At 41.1% G+C, this 15,271-nt stretch overlaps 1 protein-coding gene across 34 annotated transcripts in view; it reads left to right on the forward strand.

The window, feature by feature from the left end:
• LOC112664092 (phosphodiesterase 4D interacting protein) overlaps window positions 1-15,271 on the forward strand; it is a 400,486-nt gene that overhangs the window by 134,419 nt on the left and 250,796 nt on the right. For 24 of the 34 annotated variants that reach the window (XR_004806427.2, XM_049095446.1, XM_025453330.3 and 21 more), the window contains 4 exons: window positions 13,095-13,226; window positions 14,330-14,449; window positions 14,670-14,789; window positions 14,913-15,125. Coding sequence is in view for 33 of the 34 variants with exons in the window: in XM_049095446.1 (XP_048951403.1) it covers window positions 13,095-13,226; window positions 14,330-14,449; window positions 14,670-14,789; window positions 14,913-15,125 (585 nt within the window). In the remaining variant the exon portion in view is untranslated. Of the gene's footprint in view, window positions 1-3,896; window positions 5,446-8,487; window positions 9,251-13,094; window positions 13,227-14,329; window positions 14,450-14,669; window positions 14,790-14,912; window positions 15,126-15,271 lie in introns of those variants that run through there. The other 10 variants (XM_025453332.3, XM_025453345.3, XM_049095461.1 and 7 more) reach the window with 5 other exon arrangements.

Genomic DNA, 15,271 nt, shown 5'->3' on the forward strand with positions numbered 1-15,271 from the left:
TTAGGAATTTTGATTCAAATGAGAATATACTTTTCTAAATCGACAATTTGTAAGTAATTCTTCATTGGTGGGTTTTTCCATTTATCTGCAGAACTTCTGATCTTTTGACTGAGATTTCCCTGAATACAGTTTAGGATAGTTCTAGTTCAGTGGTTTTTCAGCAGCAGCAGCATGACCTAGGAATTTGTTAGGAATGCAAATTCTTGGGCCCTACCCCAAGTGAACTGAATCAGAAACTCTAAGAGGTAGGTCCCAGCAATCTGTTGTATCCAGCCCTCGAGGGAATTCTGATGCATGCCAAGGGTTGAAACTATTGTTCAAACTCAATATGTTTACTTTGTAGGAAATTAAAGGCCAGATAAAAATTATTTAACTAGCACATATAGCTAATAAGTGCTGTTTATGCATTGACCAATGCATTTTGAGGGCAAACTGCTAATATATAAAATTAATAATTTAATTTATTACAGCTTATCATAATATGAAACCTGTTCTCTGTCAAATTTTACTTTATTATGTAATTTGATATGTTTTAGAAGTAATTATCCTATTCTAAATCATCTCAGGAGCCCCAAGTCTCACCTTAGCAGCATTGCCTTGCTTCAATCATATGTGTGTTGTGCATAGGAATATAAAATATTTTTCAAAGCTCCTCATATGGATAGGAACTATAAAATTTTGAATTTGCACAAGATGGGCTTTTTTTAATTTTAATTTTAATTTTATGATAGTCACAGAGAGAGAGAAAGAGGCACAGACACAGGCAGAGGGAGAAGCAGGCTCCATGCACCGGGAGCCCGATGTGGGATTCGATCCCAGGTCTCCAGGATCGTGCCCTGGGCCAAAGGCAGGCGCCAAACAGCTGCGCCACCCAGGGATCCCAAGATGGGCTTTTTATAGAATCTTTTCTAGGCCTTATTTTATCTTCCCAATTTAAAAAAAAATAAATTTTATTTATTTATTTGAAAGAGAGAGGGAGCAGTGTAAAGAGCAGAGGGAGAAGCAGACTCCCTGCTGAGCAGGGAGCCCAACGTGGAGCTCCATCCCTGGACCCCCAGTATCATGACCTGAGCTGAAAGCAGATGCTTAATCGACTGAGCCATCCAGGCACCCAATTTTACTTCCTTCTCCACAGGTAGCCAGTGTTAACTAAATAGAAAATCTTGACCAAGGTGATATTATCACATGATTCTTCTAAGATTTTTTTTTAAGATTTATTTATTTATTAGAGGCAGAGAGAGAAGGAGAGAGTGCAGGGGTGGGGCAGAGGTGGGAGGCAGCTAACTTCCAGCTGAGCAGGGAGCCTAATGTGGGCTCCATCTCAGGACCTCAAGTCAGATGTTTAACTGACAGTGCCACCCAGGTGCCCCTGTGTTTTATTTTTTAATTTTTATGTTCAAGTTTTGTTATCTATACACCAGTGATCTTTTAAGTGGGATGAAATTGTTCTATAATACCAAATAATCATTTTAGGACTAGTTTAGTACTATATAGTTTACTATCCACTTCTAAATAATGGTTTTTAAATATATTTTCTAGGAGTGAAGAGAGTGCTATCTTCAAGCTTTTTTTGATTTTTGAGTGATTTATTCCTATGTGTTGTTGGAAGCCTAGATATGTATAGCTCTTTCTTATGGTGATCTTTACTTATATATAGCAAACCTATTCTTCAATGATAAACTGCCTTTTCTCCACTTATACTGGTTTACATTTCTACACCCAGCTACTTATATATTGTCATTAAAGTTTAGAGACCATAAGTCAGATTCAAAATCTTATTAATAGAGAATAATACAAAGTATTATTTAATTGGCTCCTGAAAAGCACTGTTTCATTAATTACTTTATTTCATTAGCCTTCTCCTCATTAAGAAAATGTGATTTGCATTGATAACTGAAGATGAGGACTGGATTAATGTCTTAATGTCTTACTTTTATGGACCTTTGAGTTTTTTCAGTTCTTTAGAACTCTTTACTTCAGACAGGTTCAGCAGGATACAGTTCTGACAGGCCGTCTGTGAGTAGCTGAGTCCAGAAATTCCTTGCCTCTCTATAGATTACTACAGATTTCAAAGATTAATGTTTACTTTCTTTTGACTTTGAAGTTCATAAACTTAGAGACAGGCAAAAATACAGCTGTAGTGGGTTTTACTTGGAAGTCTATTTAACATTCTTGGTTTTAGGGCCAGAACATGCGTATTTAGGTGAAATAACATAAGCAAAGTTCTGTAGCCTCCCAAACCCAAAGATCAAACGATGGTTCTTCTCTCAGGATGGAGCTACTAAGATTTTGTTTTGGTGATTAAATAATCAATACAACCTTATGTGTGCAGAGACTCATAAATTTTTAAAATTATCTTAAAATATTCCATTATAATTTTGAAATAACAGTATTAGCTATTATTTAATGAGCCACTGTTAAAACACTTCTAAATCATCTCTTTTAATTCTCTGTTGGAAGTTTGGTGGTTTATTCTGAGTTCTTATTGAAGGCATTTTAATGTCTCCCTGCTTAAGAGTATGGGCTCTGTCTTAGAGATGAGGTTCAGAAATACTTAAGACTCTTGCTGGCCTTATCCTCTCCCAAGGTTAAGCCAGTGAAATTTAGCATTTTTGTAATTGGGAAATGTTCTGCTCTGGGGGACTCCAGGTGGTTGCTAGGGCTGTTTTCCTTCCTGCCTGGTATCTTCAAGCCTCTCAAGCCAAGAAGGGAATTCTTTGTTATAAATGGAAGACTCCTCCTCCTCAGAGCTCCAGCTTCCCCTCCCCTCACCCCCCACCCCCCACCCCCCACCCCCAAGCCCGCCACCCCCAAGCCCGCCACGGCAGTGTGCATTCTAAGTTCTATACCCAAGGGTGGGATGACAGCTCTATATTGTTGAATAACACAGGGTCCTCACTGAAGTCAGTGGAATGTCCAGCCCTAATTCTGCAGACACCAGTTCTCCCTGGCACTCTGTATTCTTGCTCAAAGCAGCTAGGTCTTTTGTTCTAAAGTTTGTATACTCTCCCACCTGAACCTGAAAGAATTGGGTGATGGTAATCTGCTCTCAGGTGTCTACATTCTTGAAAAACCCCATTTCCTCTTATTTTAAAAATCTTGGTTAACCAGCTGCATTCACGTGGCATTTGCTGGACTCTCTCAGGCGACTGCTTTGTGTCCTCTCTCAATTTCTTTTCTAAAAAAGGGCAAATCGGCCAGCAGTGCTAAACCCAACCGCCCACCCCCAACGTTGCAAGAAGAGAAACACTTGTCCTCTTTTGTAGATACGCCATTAGTCATAGGAAAGGTCGAACGGACGCCCTAACTGCCACCTCTGGTTTCTCAGCCCTGTCTCCCCGCCCGCCGCTGCAGCCCCAAGGGCCATTAAATCCCGGCACTGCCAGGGTAGGGGGAAGAGGTGGGGCTGCGGGCGGGAGGGAGGCGCCGCGCAGCGGTACCTAGTGGCGCTGCCCGGCTGCTCCTTCCAGAGGACGTGGCACTACCCGTGGAGAGCGAGGGAGGGGACTCAGCTTTCTCCTCCCCTGCAGTTCCTCGGGTCATCCTACTAGGGCGGGAGGGAGGACCCATGAGGGAACTGGTGCGCTGGTTCGGTGAAGTCTTAGCAGATGAAAGCAACCTGGCAGTGGCCAGCGCCCGTCCTGCTGCCCGCCGATACCCACAGGGAGCCAGGTCTCGGTTCCTACGCGAGGAGCTGCGAGCCTATTTAGTGCAAGGCAGGGGCAGAGTGGGTGTGTGCGTGTGTGTGTGCGCGCGCGCGCGCGCAAGGGAGGGGCAGGGTGGGGGTGCGTGTGTGCATGTGTGTGCGCGCGCACCCGCCATTGCACATGCGCAGCGCCGGGAGCGGCCCGCCGGACTACAGCTCCCAGAGGAACCCGCGGCTGCCCGCAGGCGCCGAGCCGCTGGCGCCATCTTGAAATCTGATCCTTGTTCTGCGAGTCTTTGCGTCAGCGGCGAGCTGCTGCCCGTGTCCTGCGAACCCAGGCTGCTGAACGGGAGGACGTTGGGGACGCGGCGGCTGGCGGGAGAGACAGCTGGACGGGACATGGCAGGTTGCGAGCGCGGCCTGCGCGGCTGTCACTTAGCATCCCCCTGAGGAGTGCCTACGCCCGCCCCCTTCCCGCGGGGCGGGGCTGCCCGCTCTGGTACCCAGAGCCCGAGCGCGGGTGGCGGAGGTGCGCCCCTGCGGAGTGGGAACCCCACCAGATTGTGCCATGCCGGCCGGAGGCCACCGGGGCGGCAGACGGAGCGCGGCCGAGCGCCAGTGATCGAACACCAGGCAGCCGCCGCCTCAGGGAGGCTCGGCCAGCTCGAGGAGGGAAGATGAAGGAGAGCTGCAGGATCTGTGCCCGGGAGCTGTGTGGGAACCAGCGGCGCTGGATCTTCCACACGGCATCTAAACTCAACCTCCAGGTTCTGCTCTCGCACGTCCTGGGCAAGGATGTGCCCCGCGATGGCAAAGCCGAGTTTGCTTGCAGCAAATGTGCTTTCATGCTTGATCGGATCTATAGATTCGACACCGTTATTGCACGGATCGAAGCTCTTTCTATCGAGCGTTTGCAAAAGCTGCTGCTGGAGAAGGACCGCCTCAAGTTCTGCATTGCTAGCATGTATCGGAAGAATAACGAGGACTCTGGCACGGAAACCAAGGCGGGGAATGGGACCGTTGACATTTCCGGCTTACCCGACGTAAGATACTCTGCGCTGCTCCAGGAGGACTTTGCCTATTCAGGGTTTGAGTGTTGGGTAGAAAACGAGGATCAGATTCAGGAGCTACACAGCTGCCATACTTCGGAAGGTCCTGGAAACCGACCCAGGAGATGCCGTGGTTGTGCAGCCTTGCGGGTTGCTGATTCTGACTATGAAGCCATTTGTAAGGTGCCCCGAAAGGTGGCCAGAAGTATCTCGTGTGCTCCTTCTAGGTGGTCCACCAGCATTTGCACTGAAGAACCAGCATTGTCTGAGGTTGGGCCACCGGATTTACCAAGTACAAAGGTACCCCCAGATGGAGAGAGCATGGAGGAAGGGACACCCGGATCCTCTGTGGAATCTTTGGATGCAAGTGTCCAGGCTAGGCCTCCACAACAAAAGGATGAGGAAACGGAGAGAAGTGCAAAGGAACTTGCAAAGTGTGACTGTTGTTCAGATGAACAGGCTCCACAGCATGTGTGTAACCACAAGCTAGAGCTAGCTCTTAACATGATTAAAGGTCTTGATTATAAGCCCATCCAGAGTCCCCGAGGGAGCAAGCTTCCTATTCCAGTGAAATCCAGCCCACCTGGAGCCAGGCCTGGCCATATCATGACAGATGGAGTTAGTTCTGGTCTCCTCAACAGGTCTTTGAAACCCCTTTACAAGATACCTGTGAATTATCCCTTGGAGCTTTCAGACCTGCAGGAGCTGTGGGATGATCTTTGTGAAGATTATTTGCCACTTCGGGTCCAGGTATACAAAATGGCTACACAGTGCCTTTCTGATTAGTTAGCTGGCCTCAGGCTTCACATGATTTCTGCCTGTCTAGGTGAAGGTTAATATTCTACACTTGAAAAAACGTGAGCCCATTTTTGCACCTTTGTGTCTCATTTTAGTAAATGTGAATCACACTCAAATAGGCTTTTTATGTCTTTCTTGCAACGTTATCTATTGGCCTCCCTGTCAGTTGTCAAAATCATGGAGCTTTTAAGACAAAAAGATTTTTGATTGACTCTCACCCTATAAAAAGACATTTAATCTTATATCTGGCACTGGAACTCTTTCCTCTTACCTCTTACCTCTTTCCTCAGTTTTCCTCTTACCTCAGTTTCCTCTTACCTCTTCTTTTTTTTTTTTTTTTGCTTTGTTTTCATTTTTACATTTATAGATGTTTTCTCCATTCCGTGAGAGAGTTCTAGGGTTAGTTCTTCCTAGAGCATCAAGGGTTTCATCCCAAAGTTGCGTCTCCAATTGATTAGGGCATAGGTTAAAGGTGTGGGGAAAACCTATTAATCCACCAAAGTATTGTACTATCTGGGCAATATTTATAATAAGTCATTTGAGAACTAATGATTACTTGTTCATAAGAGAAACTGGGAATTCAGGTGTTGTCATTTAAGATGCTAAGGCAAAAACTGTTCAGGTTGCCTTCTGAGCTGTATTAAGAGGATGTTAGACATTAAGAAAGATTTCCTCCATTATTGGATGTTAGGAGTTCCATCCATTATACTCTTGAATTTCTTCGTGACTAGAAGATGGCAGTTAATCCTAATTTGAGCTATTTCTTTCTGCCCAGCTGATTTCATACCAGCCTTTTAAATTCATCTATACATAGGGAACCTGACAGATGCTATTTTGTTCCTGCAGCAACAATGAATGCTAAGTTCAAGTAACTTTGTGAAACATCTGGCATGTTCTACTTGGTATATAGATTATTTAGTGATACCATTACAAAGGTGGACAATCTAGAAGACATTTTTGGAAAGCATGCAACTATTCAGCGTCATCCCAGAAATTCAGGGCTTGATAAACAAATGAAATTGTTGTCATTTGAAGTTTTTGAAAAGTAGTTCTAATATATATAAAATTTGCATCACAATAGAACTTAGCAGAAAAATGGGAGAAATGTTTTTAAATTTACATAAAACTGTCAGAAACATATGAAGTGTTACGGAAAAAGAAAAATATCAAAGAGTTTTAAATGTGTTTTCATTTGTATAAAATGGTTAGAATGCCTAATGCTCTGTACTACTTTTCTTTTGCTTCCTTTTCTTTCAGTGGAGCTTCACAGCTGAACTTGGGTATTAAAGTATTTCTGCAACCAGACATAGATGTCACAAATTAAATTTGATGTTCTCATATTAGGATCTACAAATAGTCTGGACAGGGTAGATGGCAAATAAACCCTTTCCCCCCTCAAATATGGCCAATATGGTAGAAAGGTAGTAAAGAAAACTAGATTACAGGCAAAATGAGTTTTTTCTCTACTTTTAATGAAAGATGCTATCATTTGGTACCTGGATTCAACAAATTTTGGGGTTGGGAAGAATTTGAAGGACCATCTCATGCAGGCTTTCGATTTAGAGGTAAGGAAAGGTCATGGTTTAAATAACTTAGGCAGAGCCAAAGATCCTTAACTATTCTCAGCCAAAACCTTTTTATTCTGTATATGAAATCACGTTTCCTGATGTACATTGAATTAAATAATACCTATTTTAAATAAAGGGGCTTCTTTCTGTAATCTAAGGATTCCAAAGAGATTCTTTAGGGATTCAGTGAAGAAAATTGTCATCGTAATGAGCACATTTAAACTATGGTAACTACCTTCAGGTCAGGTCTTCATTAAAATCACTTCATTAAATTTGGACATTGGAAAAAAATAGACCTCTAAAGCTGTAATGTATAATCTTTCTGCTGTCACTTGGCTTACATTATTTACTGCTTGTAGAATAATAAAACATTGAGAGGAGAGGGAAAACATTCAGCTTGAAGAATAAAGGCATTTAATTGCTATGCCATTTTCTTCAATAATTAAGGATGTGGAAGGAAGCAGATTAAATTGGGCTCAGAGTGTAAATAAAATGTGTATTTGGGATATCTGGTCTGTTTAAGTCTGGTTGACTTTTAAGCTCCTTCAGGCCTGGTGTGCTTTATGTCAGAACCAGAACTCACTGGGACAAAGGCAGACTGGTGTTCGTCTATTTCTCTGAACAAACGTGGAAAGAATAGAAATAAATGTAAATTAGTTTTGATAGTTCCGTTTTTAGTTTGTAGAAAGAATAAACTATGAAAGAAAAAATGTTTTCTTTAGTTAAATTCTACTAAAAATCTGAAAAGCTCCTTAAAGAGCAAGATTGTTCTGTAAGATCATTTTGATTCCTTTGTTTAATCCTCCACGTACCCATTCTATGCACTACATATCATCCGAGTTCCTTCTGATTGCTTTTATCCTTTCTCTTCTTTCTCATATTAAAAATAGCAACAGTGTAGTACTTCTGCTTTCTAATTTTCTGGCAATATGCAAATTGACTTATTTGCCTTCCACAGAATTTATGCCTGAAAACCCAAGGTAGTTTAAGTACGTAAAGAAAGATATTGATGCCTTATTCTATAAGCTGATAATTTTCTCCTTTATTGTGTGGCCATGAACTAGAAAAGTGATGATAGGAGGGGTGTGGTCACTTAGTAAACATTAGTTCAGCCCTGACTCGTGCAGTTTCCTTTTCTATCTAAATTCAGAGAGCCGAGATCTTTGCTCTAAGCCTTGCAATGCCAAGGTCTGCCCCTGTGTGACTATGGAAAATTTATCCCTCTCACAATTTAGCTACATAACCTAGATCAGGCCTTTTGGAAGGTGTAGGCATTAGATGCTACTCAAAGGTTAGGCCTTTAATTTTATGCTAGTTGGTAGCTCTTTTGTATCTCCCGTTATTAAAAATGGGATAGAAAACCACAGCAGTTCCAGATCTTTTTTTTCTTTCTTTCCTTTTTCTTTTCTTTTTTTATTTATGATAGGCACACAGTGAGAGAGAGAGGCAGAGACACAGGCAGAGGGAGAAGCAGGCTCCATGCACCGGGAGCCCGACGTGGGATTCGATCCCGGGTCTCCAGGATCGTGCCCTGGGCCAAAGGCAGGCGCCAAACTGCTGCGCCACCCAGGGATCCCAGTTCCAGGTCTAAGACTTGTTATTGTGAGAACTGGGAAGTGCCAAGAAAAACACTTGTCAACCCAGAAGGATCTAAATAACTGCTTTTTTAGCCTAAACGTCTTGTATTATGCAACATCAGGCCTGGAAGCAATTCTCTTTTCGGCTACTGGAAAACATTTGTCTTAAATGAGTCAAAAGCAGCTTAACTTAAAATTGCATTAGTATTATAACATGATTTTAGTGACTTGTAGTCTAGAAATTAGCATTGATTCAGCCAAATTGAGTATTACTGATTTCAGGCTTTATAAAATCGTCTTAGGAATGATTGGTTTATGTCTTGGTATTTCTCAAGAATTCATTATGAGCTCCTAACTCAGGACTTTACTGAGTGTTCTTTTGGCAGACGCTATGTGAAAGGACATTTTTCTGAGATGTTCAATAATAAAGTGTTAAAAACATCTTCTAGCCGTTCGGTCAGTATATTACATTTACAGAATTAGAGATTTCCTATGATCATTAATGCCAAAGATGGGTTCAGATTAGATCCAGATTCATTATGTACTATTCAGTGGCATTTTTTGACTTTAAAGTTGCTGTTGAAATGTCTATATTAAATATCTATCCATCTATCTATCTGGTCTTATTTCTTATTTCTAAAGAGCCACTGAAGGATTAGAGCATTGGATTGGAAATTAGGAGACAGACCCGATTTTATTTGCATTTGTTTCTGTTCTTCCTCTCTTTTTAAACAAACTTTTGGTCCCTACAATATTCCAGGCATTATGGTAGGCAATGTGTTTATAGAGATGAAAAATACATTCCCAAATTCGGTGCATCTGGCTTAACTAGATCCTTTTTCTGATTTCCTCCCACAGTGCTTTACATATTATGGTACTTAACAGATGTTTTAACAGATGTAACTTTGGACATTCCTTATCTTCTCTTAAGTCTCCATTTCCTCCAATGTACTCTGTCTGGGATGAGACCAGATGGTTAATTTATAGTTTCCTTCACAGCTCTGAAATTCTTTGATTTTTTTTTTTTAATTTATTAATTTGAGAGAGAACACGAGCAAAGGGATAGGGGCAGAGGGAGAAGCAGACTTCCCATTGAGCCTGGAGTCAGATGTGGAACAGGATTTCCAGGACCCCAGATCATGACCTGAGCTGAAGGCAGATGCTTAACTGACTGAGCCACCCAGGTGCCCTTGAGATTGTTTGATTTAAAGTGAATAAATAGAACCACCTTCCCTACCATTTTAAACTTGCAGCTATTTTCTTGAATTCTGCTTGTTTAAATTTGAAAAAAAATCTATAATATCATTGGAAAGGTGTTTTACCCTAAAAAACTGAGAAGCCAGGTTTTGTAGAAAATGTTTTATCATTAAATAAATGATGTAATTATTTACTTATCAGTTAGAATTGTTTTATCTGTTCGTATTGTGACATAATTCACAGTGCTTCAGGGATGCCTGGGTGGCTAAGCGGTTTAGCATCTGCTTTTGGCTCAGAGGGTGATCCAGGGATCCGGGATCAAGTCCCACATCGGGCTCCCTGTGAGGAGCCTGCTTCTCCCTCTGCCTATGTCTCTGCCTCTCTCTGTGCCTCTCATGAATAAATAAATAAATCTTAAAAAAAAAAAAAATTCACAGTGCTTCAGGGCAAGCACGGCTCCCTGTTACACCCACAACAAATACCTCAATTTTTCTTGCTGCTTTTCTCTCCTTTCACAGCCCTCCAGGTCTGTTGACTCTCCTTTCAAAACCTATCCAAATATATCATTTCTCTCCCCATCCATTCTTACCGCTATAATCCTAGCCACTATTCTCTTTTACCTGCACTACTGAAGCAGTCCCCTGTGTGTCTCCCTGTTCTACTGCTGCCCCCCAGACCAGTCACCACAGAGCAGCTGTAGTGACCTTTTTGAAACATAAATACAATTGTGTTACTTTTCTGTTAAAAACACTGCAATCCAAGAGTGCCTGGACGGCTCAGTGGGTTAAGTGCCTTTGGCTCAGGTCGTGATCTCAGAGCCCCCTCTTTGGGCTCCTTGCTCAGCCAGGGAGCCTGCTTCTTCTCCCTCTCTGGGCTGTTCCCCCTGCTTGTGCTCTCTGTCAAATAAATAAAATCTTAAAAAAAATAAAAATAAAAAACAGAAAAACAAAGTAAACCATCCTCATTTCAATGAGAATGAACTCCAGCTCTACCCTGCGGTAGAAGCTCTGTATGACCTCGTCCCTGACTTTCTCTCCACCTCATCATGTATTACCTTCCTCTGTGCTCAGTACACTTTAGCACTGTGCTAGCCAGCAAGGCAGCCACTAACTGTATGCGGCTGTTGAGCACTTGAAATGTGGCTACTCTGAATTGAGATATGCTGTGTGTGTAAAGTACACCCCAAATTTCAGAGACTTAGTATGAAAGTCAAATACCTTGCTGATAATTTTTATATTTTTATATTGAATACATGTCTATGATGATTCTTTGGATATAATATAGTGGCTGAGATAAAATATTTTATTGAAATTGAGTTCATTTATTTTTACCTTTAGTCAGTGAAGTCATTACAAAAGTTTAAATTACCTACATGGCTCCCATTATACTTCTTTTGCAAAGTGCTACTCTAGCTTCTGCCTAGGTTTTCTGTGGGACTGGCTTTCTGTCCTGCAGGTCTCCATCTAACCAATTCAAAGTAACTGGTCAACCAACTTAGAGTAACTTTACCACTCTATAATGCTTTTCTGTTTTACAACAAAGGGCATGTCACTATCTGATATTTTATGTGTTTCCTTGTTCCTTCATTATATAACTCCTCATTCCCAGTTCCCGCAGTGCTTTACGTATTATGGTACTTAACAGATGTTTTTAAAAAACTGATGAATAGGGGCACCTGAGTGGCTCAGTGACTGAGCATCTGCCTTTGGTTTAGCTGTGATCCCCGGGTCCTGGGAAGGAGTCCCACACTGGGCTCCCCGCAGGGAGCCTGCTTCTCCCTCTTCCTATGTCTCTGTCCCTCTCTCTGTGTCTCTCATGGATAAATAAATTAAATATTTTTTTAAATTGATAATATTGGAAGAATAAAAAACTTTTTTTTCTGAAATTTTTATACTTCCAGTCAGTTGCTGGCAGGAAGGGATTTGAGGTAAGCTCTAACTCCACTGCCTAGAAGGTGGTAGTCAGAATTTGAAAATGTGAGAGAAAAGGTAAATGAAAAGCAATTGCCTTTTTCTCTTCCTAATGGATTTATATTTTTCCTAATTGGAGTGGGTGTGGAGGCGGGGGGTGGGGGGGTCCAGTAGGAAGGGTCAGAGGAGAGGAAATGGATTTTAATGCCACAGTGAATTCCTACAGTTTTCTTTTAGTACCCTTATCTCATAATGCATATTAACTACAGTTCACTAAGTTAACCTTAACCTGATTTATTGCTATATTATATAAACAATGTGTTTTTTCCTCCTGAGTCTTTTTGATGAATTGATTTTCCTATAAAACATACCTCCTTCCCAGACCATTATGGATTTTGAAATTTATTTTTAATTTTTTGTACTCTTTATTTTGAAACCACTTCTAATTTATAGAGAAGTCACGAGAGAAATACAAAGAACTCCCAGATTCACAAATTGCTATCAAGATTCACTGGTTACTAATATTTTGCTACATTTGGTGTTTCACTCCCACTGTCTATATAGACACATCATTTTTTTTTAAATTCCTGAACCATCTGAGAGTTAGTTGCAGATAGAATGAGTCTTTATACTAAATAAGCATATTTCCTAAAGACAAGAACATCTCTTACATAAGTACAATATAATTACCAAATTTAGGAAATTTAGTATTGATAAAGTATTATAATGCATAGTCCATTTTCAAAATCTGCCCATTTTTCCAATAATATCATCAGGCATAGTTGAAATGTACCTTCCTCTCTTAGGGATGGTAGAGGTTTGATTTTTTTTTTTTTCTTTTTTAAAAAGACTTTATTTACTTATTCATGAGAGACACAGAGAGGCAGAGACCTAGGCAGAGGAAGAAGCAATTCGATCCCAGGACCCCAGGATCATGCCCTGAGCCAAAGGCAGACATTCAATCACTGAGCCCCCCAGGTGCCCTGGTAGATAGTTGATTATTGAATTCCCTGATTAGAAATAGGATAAAGTGAATATTTGGTCATCTCAAGCATTTTCTTTTTTCAATTCTCCTTTCTCTTTAACCTCTGAATTATTTGCTTTAACTGAATATGTACTATTTGTGTGAGTTCATAGGGAAAGATAGGGAGAGGAGCTGGGGAGTATCATAAGGGTGGAAAAATCAGTACTCTTAATAAGGAACAGGATTGTCTTTAGGAATTTGTACTGATCATCTGCACAATTTTGGTTTTCTAAGTCTTTGCTGAAAGATGCCTGACATATTTGAAGATGAAATTTATTGTTGGTTACATTGAACTCAACTTACTTGTCTTGCTGCTTCTTCCCAGCCTGTGACTGAAGAGTTACTCAAGCAACAAAAGCTGGATTCAGATGAGACCATTATAACTCAGCAGTCTGTATCTGATTCCCACTTGGCTGAACTCCAGGAAAAAATCCAGCAAATGGAGGCCACCAACAAAGTATGATCAATCAGTCCAAGCCCTTGGAGATCACAGGGTTTCCTGAGGTTGTGACAGGCTCTAGCTGAGGTTCTTAACCTCTCTGAGTAAGATTCAGGAGATGAATACTGTGTATTTCTCTTCCTCTAAGGAATATTTGATTAAAAGTGTAGTTCTTTCCTTTTATCTCTCATCAGGATTTTAGCCTTCTCTGCACAGATCAGAATTTTGGCCTTTTAGATCTGTAATTAAAACTTGAATGTAGTCTAACTTTATAAGGCACCAAGAAAGGAGGTTTGTGCTTTTGATTTTAGCTTAACTTCTTACCTCTTTAGAGTCCAAGGAATCTAATGTTTGTTTAGAAGAAAATTTTAGCAGTGCCCACAATTTGAATGCTGAGCTTCTGGCTTGGTACCCTTACCTCATAATGAATATTAAGTACAGTTCAGTAAGTTAATCTTAACCTGATTTATTGCTATATTATATAAATAATGTGTTTTTTTTCCTCCTTCTGGCTTGGTGTAGCTTTGTAGTGTTCCGTCCTGTCCTAGATAGCAGAGCTCTTGGTCTTTGTGTAAAGGATCTACAGTGATCCTTTACACAAAGTAAAGTGAGTGATCTACTCACCACAGTGAGTGGTACCTGGGTGGCTTAATCATTAAGCATCTGACTCTTGATTTCAGCTCAGGTCATGATCTCAAGGTTGTTCGATCGAGCCCCTCATTGGGCTCTGAGCTGGGCAGTAGACTGCTTAAGACTCTCTCCCTGCTGCTATGCTCTGCATTCTGTGTGTGTGCTTGCTCACTCTCATTCTGTCTCTCAAAAAAAAAAAAAAAGAGAGAGAATCCCCCAGTGACTCATGTGGACAAGTACCCAGTACAACTACCCATCACAAAGAAAGCGCAGTACATGAGAATTGAAGCACTTGAATATTGAAGGAAATATTTCATATTTCCTGCTACTTTGTCTTAATGAACGACTTAGGGCCTTAAAGGTTACTACACCTGGGAAAAAAATTAAGGCAATGTTCTCTAGGAAATCCTTTAAACCTAGATTTGAGGAAGGACTTACTGGTTGCATTTGAAGGTAAAAGAAATTGACCTGTTTTTCTTTGCTGAATTCAGATTCTTCAAGAGAAACTGAATGAAATGAGCTGTGAGCTAAAGTCTGCTCAGGAGTCATCTCAGAAGCAAGATGGTACAATTCAAAGCCTCAAGGAAACTCTGAAAAGTAGGGAAAATGAGGTAAATATTTGGCAGTCAGGAACCCGTGAGGAAATTATTTGCTTTATCAAAGTAGACACATATTCTGTATTTTGTAGAAACAGATCATCAGACTAACAGATGTTAGTGTAGAGAAACTGTAGTGTAATCTAAATCAGTGTTTCTAAAATCTGTACAGGTGAGATAGTGGAATTTATTTTTAGTTTACTAACATGTTCAGTACTCCCTGTCTCATTTTCAGACCGAGGAGTTGTACCAGGTGATTGAAGGTCAAAATGACACAATGGCAAAGCTTCGAGAAATGCTACACCAAAGCCAGCTTGGACAACTTCATGTATTTGAGGGTCACATAGGACAGGAGGTGAGATTCTGGTTAAGGAAGTGCCATGCTTTTCAGACACAGTCTTGATTTTGTTGGTCTTCTCAGCTGCTCAGTGCTTGCTGTCCTCTTGATTAATTTTTACTTTTTTTTTTTTTTTTCCAGAGCTCACAGGGTACTTCCCCAGCTCAGCAACAGATGGCTCTGCTTGATCTTCAGAGTGGTTTGTTCTACAGCCAGCTTGAGATTCAGAAACTCCAGAGGTTGGTACGTCAAAAAGAACGCCAACTGGCTGATGCCAAACGATGTGTCCAATTTGTAGAGGCTGCAGCCCATGAAAGAGAACAGCAGAAAGAGGCATCTTGGAAACATAATCAGGTAAATCAGCAATCATTTTGTGACCAAAAATGCTAACTTTGCCCTGATAATAACTTTGTATCAGGACAGTTTGTGTTGAATCCTTGAGTCATTTTGCTTAATCTAAGTAATTCAGTTCAACATTTATTGCCCTCATACCTATAGGT

Source organism: Canis lupus, chromosome 17, assembly GCF_003254725.2.
Source record: "Canis lupus dingo isolate Sandy chromosome 17, ASM325472v2, whole genome shotgun sequence".
Taxonomy (NCBI): domain Eukaryota; kingdom Metazoa; phylum Chordata; class Mammalia; order Carnivora; family Canidae; genus Canis; species Canis lupus.